The sequence below is a fragment of the Hemibagrus wyckioides genome, linkage group LG10, assembly GCF_019097595.1.
Source record: "Hemibagrus wyckioides isolate EC202008001 linkage group LG10, SWU_Hwy_1.0, whole genome shotgun sequence".
NCBI lineage: Eukaryota > Metazoa > Chordata > Actinopteri > Siluriformes > Bagridae > Hemibagrus > Hemibagrus wyckioides.
In genome coordinates this window covers 7,778,720-7,792,879 of record NC_080719.1, presented here as the reverse complement: position 1 = coordinate 7,792,879, position 14,160 = coordinate 7,778,720, and the positions used below count along the sequence as shown (strand labels likewise).

The window sequence follows — 14,160 nt, the reverse complement described above, 5'->3', positions numbered from 1 at the left end:
AAATTTAGTTATTATATAAATTAAAGTTATTACACCTATAAATAATGAAAATCGGAATATTCTGTTTTGTTTGTGGACTCTTTGGCTCCAGTAAATAACCAGAATATTACAGTATACATTTGAATTATAAACCTGAATTTTTGTTAAATAAATCTGTACCGAAGATGAATGAACATTTAACAGTTAAAGGGATCCCTGACTCAAACAGTGCACATTGTAGATGTGATGTAAGCTGGATGAACTAAATACAAAAGTGAAAGCATAATTAAGGTATAATTAAATGTATGAGGTTTTGTCCGGTCTCATAGGAACCTCTTGGCAACTAGGTCTGACCTTTTTGCTCAGTTATGAAATCAAATCCAGAACACAGGCAAAAACATGTAGTAATTAATGCAGTTTATTAACATTGCTACAGAATAGTGAAATATCAACATAGAGATAGGAAAGAAGAACATTCTTTTAGAGATGTCAAATAAGTTTATTTAAGCAACACTGAAGCAATCACCAATAATTAACCAAACTATTATCAGAATAGCTTCAGTTGTAAAGCACACCTAGAATGTATAAGCCAAAATGACATTGATAATTTTTAGAAATTAAAAGTTAATTTCACTCTGCAGAAAAAAACTTACTTAGAAAAATTTAGACTTTTCTTTGAAAGGGTGATAAATTCATTTTGAAACAAGATCTGGTGCTTTACAGATCTAGTGAAAATTTGAAAAATATTATAAATGACTTTTAATCCATTCACAAGTAAGAAAACAGTAAAAACCTCCCGTAATTTAAGTTTATTTTGCACCATTTTGAGTCATGATTAAAGTGTCATTGTTATGTATGTTGAATACCATGAAACACAATAGAACACAGAATTCCAGGAATAAACATGCAATAAATACTACATAGTGCAAATGTACTGTTACAGCATTTAACACTGAATGGGCATCAGAGATATCGACACTCAACACTTCCATATGGGAAATCTGTGATTAACGGAAACAAATCCAGTTTTAGATTGACATTACACACAGAAAGATCAGGTCTGGAAGGTACAAAAGATAACATTAGATAAACAGTAAGTTTCTGAGGTAAGCACTATTTTGATAGTGGTCACTGGATTTATTGACTAAGGGATGAATCTGGGATACACTGTAATCAGTGTAGTCAGGGCTGTTAGTACTGGTGGCTGGTTTCAGCTCTTCAGAATCCTGTCTCTATACTGAGGCTCCTGCGGGTCACATGCTCTATGTCCCCTGTAATATACTCCTCGAAGTGAGTCTGGTACTTGGCTAGCATTTTCAGCATGACACGCAGATTTAGCCACCACTGCTCCTTTGGCATCCTGTGTCTGAGGAGACAGAAAGCAAGAAGATACAGTAAAACATCTCGCTCTCATTCACTGAAACGGAAACTTATGAATTGCAAACTGTGCCACACATCAGTAATAATTGTATTAGAATGAAGTGACTCACTCGAAGTCTGTATGATCTTTAAGCTCTGTGACAGGGCTAAATGACATCATTTTTCTGTTCATGCCAATAACGCATGCTGTGTCTGGCGCATTGGCAAACACACGTCCTGGGAATGGGATGGAACATGAAAAGATTAACATACATGCACTATATTCCCCAACACTCAACAATGTATTACCCTTTCATTGCACATCTGTTCATTTTATTCATGAATTCAATGTGCAGACAGATTTTATGACCTGTAAAAGATGAATATGGAATAAAGATGAGATATGGAAGATATGTGACTTGTGTTCGCAAATCTCTGTTTTGTATAACAGAACAATTCCATGATTTATTTACATAAATCGTCTTCACTAAGAAAATACTACTATAATAGGGATACCATAAATTGTGATGGTTCTTAACTAACTGACCTGTTGGATTTATTTTTCAGTACAATTAGTATACATTTTTTGTGTGTACATATACACACACACACATTATATATATATATATATATATACACATATATATATATATATATATATATATATAGATATAATATATAAATATACACATATATATATATATATATATATATATATATATATATATATATTTATATATATATATATATACATATATATACACATATATATATATATATATATATATATACACATATATATATATATATATATATGTATGTGTGTGTGTGTATCTCTCTGTATATATATATTTTTAATACTTTCTGTACTTCTGAATATATATATATATACATATACAGATTATTTCATTTATATTCCATTTATATTTATTTTTCATATTATCTGAAGCAGTCTCTGGCAAAAGAATAAATAAAGTTCTCTTATCTTATAATCAAACCCTTTGCGGTCCATTATTTTTACTTTAATTTGTTTGACAGCTTTTTTAAATTATTTTCCATATTTAAACAATAATTCGACACCATAAGCAGGAAAAATTAAACATCTGAATATTTAATGAAGTGACTTAATTATTATTTAATGACCAACCTGTCAATTCTGAAAGGTCTACATCTTGCACTAACAGTCCAGTTTGCTGGTCAGCATGTATGCGCATGTTTTATGGGTGTGGCATTTGAGAGGACACTGAATAGTAGGGCTGCACATGTCTGTATTCTCAATTTAAAAATAGCCAGGCAGCCTTAGCTAACTTTTGACAAAATGGCAGATGAGATCTAATGAACATAGTAAAGAATCATATTCACATTTCTAAACAAGTCCTTTTCTTATATTCCTGCATGCAGCTTATTTTAGTCTGATGTTAATGATGGTACAATGTACTTTATGAGTATTTCCTTATCTAATAAACACAGTAGAACTTCCATTGGTATATGTTTTGTTTGCCTTTACTAACAAGCACCACAGGATCTCAGTATGACCTGTGCAATTTCTAAGAAGAATAAATTTTATAAAAATCTACATCTGGTAGGTTAAAGGTTAAAATATGATCTAGATTCTCTTACCTTGTCTGTAGGTCTCCTTCATTTTCTCAGTGAGCCACAAAACAGCTTTCACACCCATTTTGGTGCCAAAGTTTCTGTCAAATGGTGTTGGGACCCCACCCTGAAAAAAACCCCAATTATATGTTAGTTTGTTCTACCAATTAACAAAGGATCCAATTCTGTTAACTTCTTTTATAATCACAGAAATGTTGAACTCTTGAATCCAAACGGTCAAATGGTGGTGATTAATTTCATACAAAAGCACAGCTCTGGCAGCAGAGGGTCACAAGGCAAAACAGAGGTTTCTTTTAATGCGCTAATTGTAATATTTGTTCATTCACAGGGACTTGTTTGGTCACATCACACATCACATAATTTAAGCCTAATAATAAATAGATTTCAAATGACAAACAATTAATTGTAGATATAGTGAAGTTTTCTATAAAGAGACCATAACATTTGTGGAAGGAGTCTCCAGTGTCAGTTCTATGTAAAAGTCAGAGGTATATCTATTAATTTTTTATATTTTTAGCCTTTTGGTAGAGTCTTTAAATAAGTATTTAAGACTTTGCTTAAATATAACAAGCATTTTTTTTTTCCTAACACAACATTAAATGTAACTACAAACAGATAAAAAGTATGAGGTGTTGTTAAACTAAAAGATGTATTATTTTCTCACAAAACATGCTTCATCATGTTTTATTCCATACTTATAACTAATTAAGGTATACATTTTATAATGCAATCCAATTCATGACATAAAATGTAATATACAAATAAGAGTGTGACCTATTATTTGTAAATCCAATTACATAAATATGAAATGCTTATAGACAGTTTTTGGTTGAACATGACCATAGTAAAGTTTGATTGAATGGCTATAGTAGCTGTTAACATATTAACTCCCTCCTTACCTGCTGCAAATGTCCCAGTACATTAACCCTGCAGTCGAAGATACCCTTCCCCTCGGCTGAGTACAAGTTGTGGATGAATTCTGTTGTGTAGTGTTTGTGGCACTTCTCATTCCTACACAGAAGACCAAGACAAATCCTCAATACATACACAATCCCACTGACATATTATATCATGATGTACAACAATCTGTAGTATGTTTGATAAGATGTATTTGATTGGTATAATGGATTAAAGCAGTTAATCAGACATAAGAAATAAGACAAATATACGTTTAACCCAATAGAAATTGTTAAAATACACAAGAGGTGAATATCACACCTCTAAAGTAATATAAATGAATTTACAAATATTTTAATGTGGACTGATACGATGCATTTTGCAGTCTTCAAAGCTCACCTCAGCACTAAGCCTCGCTGAATATCATTCTTCATCTTCTCCGTTAAATGCTCCACATTCATCTGGTAAAATTAAAACAAAATAATTTTTAACCTGATCACTGCTTTAAGGTCTTAAATGCTTGACTAACTGCATTGAAATATTACTTTCAGCATTAACAAGCACTGATTGTTAAGCTTACCATGAAGGGAACAGAACTAACCAGAACATATTAATATTACACTGCAAGGTTCAGAGAATATTGGAAGGATGTACCTTTAAGTCATGGATACTGAACGATTCTTCAAAGATGTAAGCTGCATCTGCCCCAACAGCAATGCCTGTGGTGGTTGCCAGATATCCACAAAACCCACCCATAGTCTCTACTATGAAGACACGCCTTTTGGTTCCAGATGCAGACTGCTTGATTTTGTCACAGCTCTGTGGATACAGGTAATACACGTTATATATTCAATTATTACTGGGAAATAGTCTTATGAAAGTTAATTCTGCAGAGGCAAAAAAACAATTTCCCCCAAAAAAACAAAACATAAACTCTATCAAAGCCCACTGAAGACTGAACAGTTAAATCTTCAGTAGAAACAGTAGATTTCAGTCAAAACCCATTTGGATTTATTTTTTTCAAAACTCTGGCTAAGCCACAGGTTTTCCCAGACCAGGACATATACATAGTGTACAATTCTGTTCAAGCATTAAATATTGTATATAAATAATAATAAAATTATATAATATAATATTTATGATGAATTGTATACTTGTATATTTGTTCAGACCTCCATAGCAGCGTTGACAGCTGTATCAGCTCCAATACTGAAGTGTGTCCCTGGTACATTGTTACTTATAGTGGCAGGAATCACACACATGACAATGCAGAGCTCATCATAATGTCCCCGTGCCTCCACCAGCTGGAGAACTCCCTCATATGCCTGTGAGGGTTAGAAACACACTGTACAGGCTGGTAATAGACACACACACACACACACACACACACATGATTTTATTGTAATAGTATTTATACCTCAAATCCACCAATAACCAAAAGCGACTGGATGTTGTACTTTCCAATATTTTCCACAATTTTTTCCATGCAAGAGTTTGGCAGGGTTCTAAAATTAAGAGCAGTCAAATGCAATGTTCACTGATCATTAACTACTTCATAAACAATGAAAAAGGACCATAATGCTCAAGAAGCAGACCTTTTAGTGCCGAGCAGTGAGCCTCCCTGACCGGTCCATCCTGCTACATCATGCCAGTGTACTTCAGTCACCTTCAGGTAAAACCCAGATGATTTCTACATGCTTGTAAATGAAAGGAAACGAGACCCAAACATAGCCTTTGTGCTCAATGTAGCTTACCATGTCTTTGGCCAGGCCTTCAAAGCCATCATTGACCGTGTAAACTCTGAGGCCCTGAGCAAGGCCCACTCTGACTGCTGACCTCACGGCTGCGTTCATTCCAGCTGCTGGGGCGCCTACATTTAAAATGGCCATGGAGTGTACGCTCTGATCCACAGGTGAGGAAGAGTGAGATGGATGAACAGAGATGTATATATAAAACACACAAATAAAAAAAAGGAAAAAATAGTCAGACCTACAACTTCTTCTGACCGATCGCTTTTGGGAATTCAACTTGAATGTGCTACAACAAAATGTGATGTACAAAATGATAGAAAACTTATACATTGCATTAAATAATAAATTTATTTGTGCTATTTAGTTTATTCTTCCAACTTCACACCACAGTGCGAACAGAAATTGTTCAGCCAGAAGTCCCTAACAATTAGTGGCTTTTCTCTCAATTTTTTAATGTAAGAATTTCAGTTCTCAAAAAAAAAAAAAACCCTATACATAAGGGATGTTTACCTTTGACTGAGCTGGTTTCTGGTGAGCCAGCAGTTTATAGGTGTTCCAGTTGTTCTCAAAGCTCCTGCAATGAGGATAGGAGACATTAGAAAACATTCAGAGATTCACAAAAACGTGTCTATTCACAGCACTCACTTTCCACGTAGCTGAATGGCTTCATTAAATCGCTTCTCATTCATGGCTTTCTGCACCTCCTTAGTCTAGACAGAGTATATACATGAGATGAGAGAGAGACACACACACACACACACACAATTTACAGCAATACTTTCTAGATATGTGATGTTAGGTTTGTTGTTAGTTCTGAGCTTTTTGTCAGTTTATAATTATAGTAAATGGTGTGAAACAGATCAGAAAATAAATTTGTCATGTTACAGAGAAACTGGAAAAATGTCTTTACTGTAGCTGAATTTTTTTTGGAGAAAACTGTTAAGACTCCTTCCACAAATATTAAATAAATATCCCTGACAGAGAACATCATCATATTAACAATATCATTTTGCTGTATTAAATAACAGCATGTTTTTCAACCTGTTTATTACTATTCTTCCTAGATTATGTGGAGCGGCCGCCTTACAAGTCCATGTGAAGTACGCATTAGATCAAGCGCATTAATATAACCCTGAGATCTGAATTACAGCCAGCACTACTGTCAGGATGGTGCTAATTACAAACTCTAATAGATAGTATTAACTAAGCTAGAGATCAAGCCTATTAAAAGTTGCACTGAATGATGAAAAAGTTGGACGGAATGATGGAAATCTGCAACCTACTGTTATAGATTTATGTAGTTATTAAGCATTAGACACGAGACTCACCATATTGACACATTCCATAAGAGGGAGACGCATGGCCTGGTTACCAGACAGTCCGATCACACAGGCTGGAGTGTCTGGAGTCGCCTCCAGCAGGGCCACAACTGCCTCGACCCCCAACTTACTACTCTATGGAGAAAGACATGCAAACAGAAGAATACATTATCATCAGAATTAACAAACCTATTTCATTAGACAAGATACTATTAGACAGGGATGTTTTTTAATAGAGCTATAAGGATGATAAAAAAAAACAGAAAATGAAAGATTTGAAAGCTATAAAGTCAATAAAATTCTTAACTTGATTTTTTGATATGCTGACTATCCCTGCTTTCTTACATATTACATAGCTCACGGATGCACATTACAGCAAATAAACATCCACCATGTTGGTGACATTGGAACATTAGTCAAGTATATTTATAATGCATAGTTAAAAGAGCATCTGTTAATCAAAGTGCTGTACAAAGGGGTATATACACAGCTTTAAACTCATCTAATCTGTTTTTTTATTGCTTTTTTAATGCCATGTCAGTAACAAGGCTATTTTCATAGCTTACCAGCACCCGGTCGAAGGCAGAGGGCGTTCCTCCTCTCTGTACATGCCCCAGCACAGTGACTCGAGTGTCATAACCCAACCTGTTCACTACAAGCTAAAAATCAAGACAGGAAAAAATACTGAGAATAATATTAAAACACTAACAGTTACCATTTGGAGAAAAGATTCAGACCTACATCCTTCACGTAGTTGGAGGTTATGGGCTTGCCATGTTTATCAATAGCTCCTTCTGCAATGATCACAATGTTGAGACGGGAGCCTTTACTGCGGCTCTGCCGTAAAGTAAACACACAAGCAAACTTATTTTATATACACAGGACACAGGAATAGACAGTTGTGTTCTACTTTGAACCTTAATACCTTGTGGAATTCTTTACTATCTGAATGTTACACGTAAAACCAGCCTCACCTCTCCTAGACGGGCACAGATGTGGTCCTCCCACCCTTCCTCTGGAGGAGCCTCGGGGATAAAGACCCAGTCAGCTCCAGATGCCAGAGCAGACACCACAGCCAGGTACCTGCCAAGCACAACACAACAAAATACAGCACCAGACCTTCATCAAGACTAAACTGTTAAAACCCCTGAAACAGAAAATAGTCCAGCAACAGCAGAAAAGCCAGATGCATCATGTATATAATGTACATGCATTGCAGAGCATTCATTAACAATGGAGTGAATAATAACAATCGAAGTACTAAACTGAAACTTAATGCCTGTAAAACAAGTGAAAAGAAATTGAGCTTACCCGCAATGCCGTCCCATCACTTCCAGCACAAATGTCCTCTGATGACTGCAAAAATTATACAACAGATATAATGATTGTATGTCCCTACTGTAGCAAAAACAATATCTATAAGGTCTTAACTATATTATTAATTGCATTCAAATCAGTTTTATCTGTATATCTCTTTTAACAATGGACATTGTCTTAAAGTAGCTTTACATAAAAAGCTAAATATAAAATTCAAAATAAAAATACAAAGTTTAAAATGTAAATTTATATTTATTCCTAAAAAGCAAGCAGCAATGAAGAAAAACCCCCTGATGCGATAGGGAGAAAGAAACCTTGAGGGGAACCCATCCTCATCGTGTGATTATAAATAAATTCTTTTGTACAACTGTATATAGTCATGTGGAATTGTGTAACCAGGCGCTTTTGAGCAACTTATAAGTATGAGCATCAGCGTAATTTCTGAATTTATTAACGCGTTTTACCTCTGTGCAGTAGTGGTGATTGCATCGATGACCTCCATGATGCGATGCAAGGCAGAATCTGCACCGATGGTCATGTCTGTTCCACAGAAGTCGTTATCAATAGAACCCACGAGACCCACAATGTTCAGATGGGTGTACTGCTGAGCCAATGAGTCTGTGATTCTCCCTTAAACACAAAATAAACAGTATTAATCTCATCCAGTTATGTTCTCACATTCAACTACAGTAAAGTGAACGTTCACAAGACAAACTGTTACACATCACACAGCATTCAGGTCACTCCGTGCTAACCTGAATGATAAACAGGCTGAGGCAGCTTGTGACATGCTCCCATTTTATGGACACAAACGTGGTTTGAGTTTAAAGTTCAGATCAGCCGCTTCATTGAGATCTCTGGAACAGATCGGTACTAAACATTTTTGGCTGCCTGTTTAAACCCTAATGTGAAAGGGCAATGAATTTCAGTACAGCCTGTGTTACAGAGAAGACAAGGCAGCCATTGATGTGGATTCATTTAAGTAACTGGAGCGGAAACTACACAATAGAAGGAAAGGACATTTGCGAGGAGCCATCGATTACAGGGAGAGACAGTGAGCGCGGTTTCTGTCTCACTCCGAGTTTCTCAAATCAGCTGCGGTTTTCACTCGAAGCGCTGAAGCTTTTATTTTTTACCTCCTCTACAAATGACATTTTTAGCTATTAAAGCTGTGACAATCTAACCATGTAAAGGTCTACAATAATATGGATACCTAATTTTTCCCTTGGAATTTTAAAATAAGGCAGCCAAACAAAATAAGAGAAACAAATAAAACGTGATGCCTTAACTGACAACTAGTCGAATCATCCTTGTTATTAATTTGTATAACAGAAAAACCCTTTAAATATACTTAATTCGATATTGCGACCTTGACATCTGTTTGAAAAAATTCCACAAGCTAATCAGTTCTGTTAGTTACAATAATTATCACATAAATTCTACAATCTCATACAGATCGATGCATGGACAACCCAAAAACATGAAGTCTTCACCATACGATACATATATAATCACCCCCATATTCGTAATTTATTGTAAATATATCACTATGCACTTATGGTTAGATGCTAACTACAATTCATTGGCGTTTTTGCCATTGTACAAGGTACATTTACAAAGTCTAATCTAATCTAATCTGATGGTTTTGTAATGGTCTACAAGCTACCAAAAATGTCTGTCAATGAATATCTCAACCTATTTATAGTCATAAAGAATCCCAAGACCTAAAAATATCAACCAATATACAAAGGGATGTCTTTCACCTCAACAGCTAGCCAGTTAATTAACTCCTAGTAACCTAGCTCATCTATCGAGGGAAATCCCAGAAGCACCCAGGTTCTAGTGCTAACAGGTTTCTGGTTGCCACAATATCCTCTCGGAATTTGCATATCCGATCCCGGTCGTTTCTTTTATGCAAATACTATGAAATAACAAAAAAACATGCCTCAGATTTTTTAGCAATACTTCAAATGTATCCTCTTTTTTTCTCTTTGCTATAGGAAGTACTGTAGTTGATCTGTGATATTAATACAACCATACATGTGGGGAAGGAGATCTCTGAGAAGTAAAGTGTAAATTTTTGGCTCGTGTTATTTGAATGAATATTATTTGAATGAAAGGTACCTTCCTCGACTAGCTGTGCCAGCAGCTCACTCCACTCATTGCGAAAGATGTTGGCTCCAGTGAGGCTGCCATCTCCACCACAGACACACAGATTAGTGATGCCACGCTGCACCAGGTGGAAGGCAGCTGCCAGACGACCCTCTCTCGTTGTGAAATCTTTACAGCGGGCGCTGCCGATAATTGTGCCACCCTGAAAGACAACATTATAAACTTTTTCTGTGATAGAGCTTACACAGACAGACCACCAAACACATGCCAGTATGAGAACTGGCTAGTCTGGCTAGTAGAACTGTCCCTTGGTGTAAATGAGGGTGTGAATGTGTGTGTCGTGCCACGTGTTAGAAAGGCATCTCGTCCAGTGTGTATTCCTAATTAGGATAAGGGTCAGATCCAGGATTACTCCAAGAGGTTATTATAGATGAATAAACGATTATTTTATTAATAAAATTTGAGGAAATAGATTTTGTGGGATGGAAATGTACATTACTAGTGAGTTTTATTTAAAAAAAACATAGGACAAATAAGGAAATACAATAAATGCCAATACTCTAGTGGCTCATTAGTGCAATTACTGAGTGCAATTTACTGTCAAACAATTTTAATACTACAACTGAATAATAAGTAAATGATAATTTTTTCATAGCTTCAGTAATGCATAGAAAACTAACTCTTCCTCTATAAGTAAAATGAGTGGCAATCTTGATCTTGCTATATTTTCTATATAGAAACTAATTTAACAGATAAATTTTTAAAAAAAAAAAAAAAACACTTTCTAAGGTTTCTGGATAAACAAAGCATCTTCTCCACGCAGTAAAACAGAGCTCATGTTATTAACGTAACCTAACCATAGGCCAGCTCCTTTCATGCTTCTTTATAATTCCCTCTCTTTTGTAGCTGTATATGATTTCTATATACATTTATATATAGAACTCTTTAGACATGTTCATGGTCTTTACAGCCTTGTTTCTGTGGTAGAGAACAAGAAGCGGAGCATGCTGAGGATCACTGTCCTAATCTCACAGATTTAATCCCTTCACTCAGCATTCCCTTTTATAATCACAATCCCATCCTCCAGTGCAATGACCTTCAGTGAGGCAGCATACAGCTTTGGATAGAGAGAGACGCGATGTATTAAAATGTTCCATTGGAATAAAAACAAAATCTTTTCTAGCTAGGTACATCTGCTTTTACAAAGATATAAAATGGTCAGACCTACCAGTTGGATGATGTTGCTCACACTTTGCCAGTTAGCAGGTTTGATGTTGTCGCCTCCATCCACAAGTCCTTGATAGCCCTTAGAGGAAATACATGTTACCATCGGCTGCTAAAACCAGTTCATGATGGGGATATATACACAAGACCACTGTAGGTGTGCTGAGAAATATTCATTGTGTTCTGTAAACTTGTTACCTCATAGATCAGGTAGACTTTGGCACAAACATAAATGCCCATTCGGGTTACAGCACGAACAGCTGCATTCATTCCTATAGATCACACACACACACATTATTCAACTAGTAATTCTGTTCAATTCTAATGAATGGTCAGGAAACAAGAGTGAGTATATTTTGAAGATTGTGTTGTTCATGGTAAGACATTGAATTACTGTGAGGTTTTCATTTTTCTCTTTTCATTTATGCTTCTCATTTTTTAAGTTGTGTGTTTGGCTGTTAAACATGTATCTGAAGCCTGTGTCCTCTCATTACTTGGGTTTTTAAAATGATATGATTTTTAAAATGATTAATGGCTTTGAGTTAGGAAAAATGCTATGTTTTTTTTTTGCATCATTATAGTGAATGGCAAGTTCTCCTCATGTCCATATTGGTTTCCTGTGGGTTCTTCCAAAAATTCCAAAAACACGGCAGTAGACGGACGGACTATGCTAAACTGCACCTAGGTGTAAATGAGACTGTAATTGTGACGCATCCATTCCAGGCTGCTCCCAGTGTTCCCTGGATAGGCTCCAGATTCACTGTGTTCATGGCCAGGAGGCCATTGCTGAAGATCAATAAACTGAACAATGAATGCAGTGCTTTGTCACATTGTGTTAAAAAACAGGAAGATGAAATGTGTTGTGTTGTTAGCAAGTGGTGTTGTTATTGTTATATCACAGTGCTGCTGAATTCTTTTGTCTAACATGACAAGCTGTGATTTTTTTGTAAACATTTTGAAAAGGAGGGAAAAATAAGGAGAAGCTTCAGTGATGCTACAGGAACAAAACACTCTTGCCAACATTCCACAAAGCTGAGTGTAACTAGAAATGATTACAAATGTTTTCCTAACAGATTTCAATAGAGTCTGCTGGATAAAACATTTCAGGACACTTGTGCGGTTAATGGAAAACCATCTTCAGGTGGTAACAGTGACACCGCTTCATGTTGCCGTGCATCACACCATCATTGATTATTTAACAGCACGTCCAATCAGGTTTTACTCCTTATCATGTTCTATATATGTAAAGTGTAGCTGGACAAAGGGATGTTTTTGTAGTTTTCATACTCACAGATCTGCATTAATTGGTGATGCTAAATGATGTGTATCCCCCCCTTGTCTGTTTATATATACACTTTTTTTTTTTTGCAAAACTCACCACATCCCACAAGTTATTATTTAACATTTAGATGGATTTAAAGCATGTTGTGATACACAGATACACACAGCACTGAAAGTTCTTGGCATTGGTGTGGTATTGCCCCTATAACCTAATTGGCTCATTCAAACCACCAAACATTTCTTATTCAAAAGTGCTTCAAATAACAATGAATAATCCTTCAAATAAAATTACATAGTGAAGTGAGGGTGAAATGTATGAGATGAATAAAAAAAATAATAATTAAAAAAAAAAAAAAAAAAAACCCTGGTGCGCGTGCGACACTCCCACTGCACGCGCACAACTGCTGTACGTGACATGTCGCGCGTTACGCAACACACAGCCCCCGGTCCTGGATTCTTACACAATCTATCCTTTAATTTATAATCAGTGTAATAAATTTAGGATGAAACTATCTGGACAGCGGTATTTAAAGCACTGGGTCAGAGCAATCGTAGTAAATAAATACTAATAACTCACAATGCTTCAACGATGAACTAATTTGAATAGAGAGACGCTTTAAAATGCAAGAATTGTGATAAATAAAAAGTTCATTCAAGTTCACCAAGACTGAGCTGAATTCCTGTGGCTCAGTGGGCGAATATGCACAGCAAAATTCTGGGAGAAAAGCTAACGATTAACACGATGATTATCCATTCCTGGACTGTGAGTGTGATCATTGCACCTCTACTGAGAGGTCTGCATGTTAAAAGCATCCATTGCGTTTTAGAAGACAGTCTTTAGTTTTTACCTTGTGCATCTCCACCGCTTGTGAGAACAGCAATGGCTTTCCCAGCTCCTTTCATGCGCAGCTTCTCGAAATCCACCAACATGATGATGCACTGATTTCTGCACACTTGTTTATTTCCGAGATCCGAGGTCTACAGCAGTGTTTCAGACACCCTGTGATTTTAATCTGACTAATCTACAAATTCTGCCTCGTTAAAGCCACTGTTGGTGGTGTAGTGACCCTTTTAGCATTCACGAGACACTCACTGCCGTGTTCCGGGCTGCTCCGCCTCTTTATTTGCACTGTTTAAGGGCCAGAGATTTTTTTTTTTTTTCAGTGCATGGTGTAATGCATTAAATATAAAAAAATATTATGTTGAAAGCATTGCTTATTTTTTTGCAATGCACCCAAATATAAAATTGTTTTGCAAACTTGAATATCAGTATAATTTCTACAGTAGGAGGGGTTAATCACTTTATC

General features: G+C 35.9%; 1 protein-coding gene across 1 annotated transcript; it reads right to left on the bottom strand.

The window, feature by feature from the left end:
- Positions 1-399: 399 nt before the first annotated feature.
- On the bottom strand, positions 400-13,971 carry pfklb (phosphofructokinase, liver b). The gene is made up of 22 exons (XM_058401805.1): positions 13,702-13,971; positions 11,771-11,844; positions 11,577-11,654; positions 10,361-10,550; positions 8,701-8,866; positions 8,231-8,275; positions 7,894-8,002; positions 7,661-7,756; positions 7,486-7,578; positions 6,929-7,054; positions 6,246-6,310; positions 6,111-6,174; positions 5,604-5,750; positions 5,445-5,515; positions 5,267-5,354; positions 5,022-5,174; positions 4,504-4,668; positions 4,249-4,310; positions 3,852-3,963; positions 2,959-3,058; positions 1,470-1,575; positions 400-1,345 (listed from the first exon to the last, which is right to left on the bottom strand). The coding sequence occupies exons 1-22, from the start codon at positions 13,781-13,783 to the stop codon at positions 1,198-1,200; spliced, it is 2,340 nt and encodes a 779-aa protein (XP_058257788.1). The 5' UTR covers positions 13,784-13,971; the 3' UTR covers positions 400-1,197.
- Between the last annotated feature and the right edge of the window lie 189 nt (positions 13,972-14,160).

Coding starts and splice junctions, on each gene's coding strand:
- pfklb (XM_058401805.1), bottom strand. CDS start 13,783: ATGTTGGTGGATTTCGAGAAGCTGCGCATGAAAGGAGCTGGGAAAGCC. Junction 11,655..11,770: donor AAGTCTACCTGATCTATGAG/GTAACAAGTTTA, acceptor ATTTCCTCTAAG/GGCTATCAAGGACTTGTGGA. Junction 7,579..7,660: donor CCTCCAACTACGTGAAGGAT/GTAGGTCTGAAT, acceptor CTTGATTTTTAG/CTTGTAGTGAACAGGTTGGG.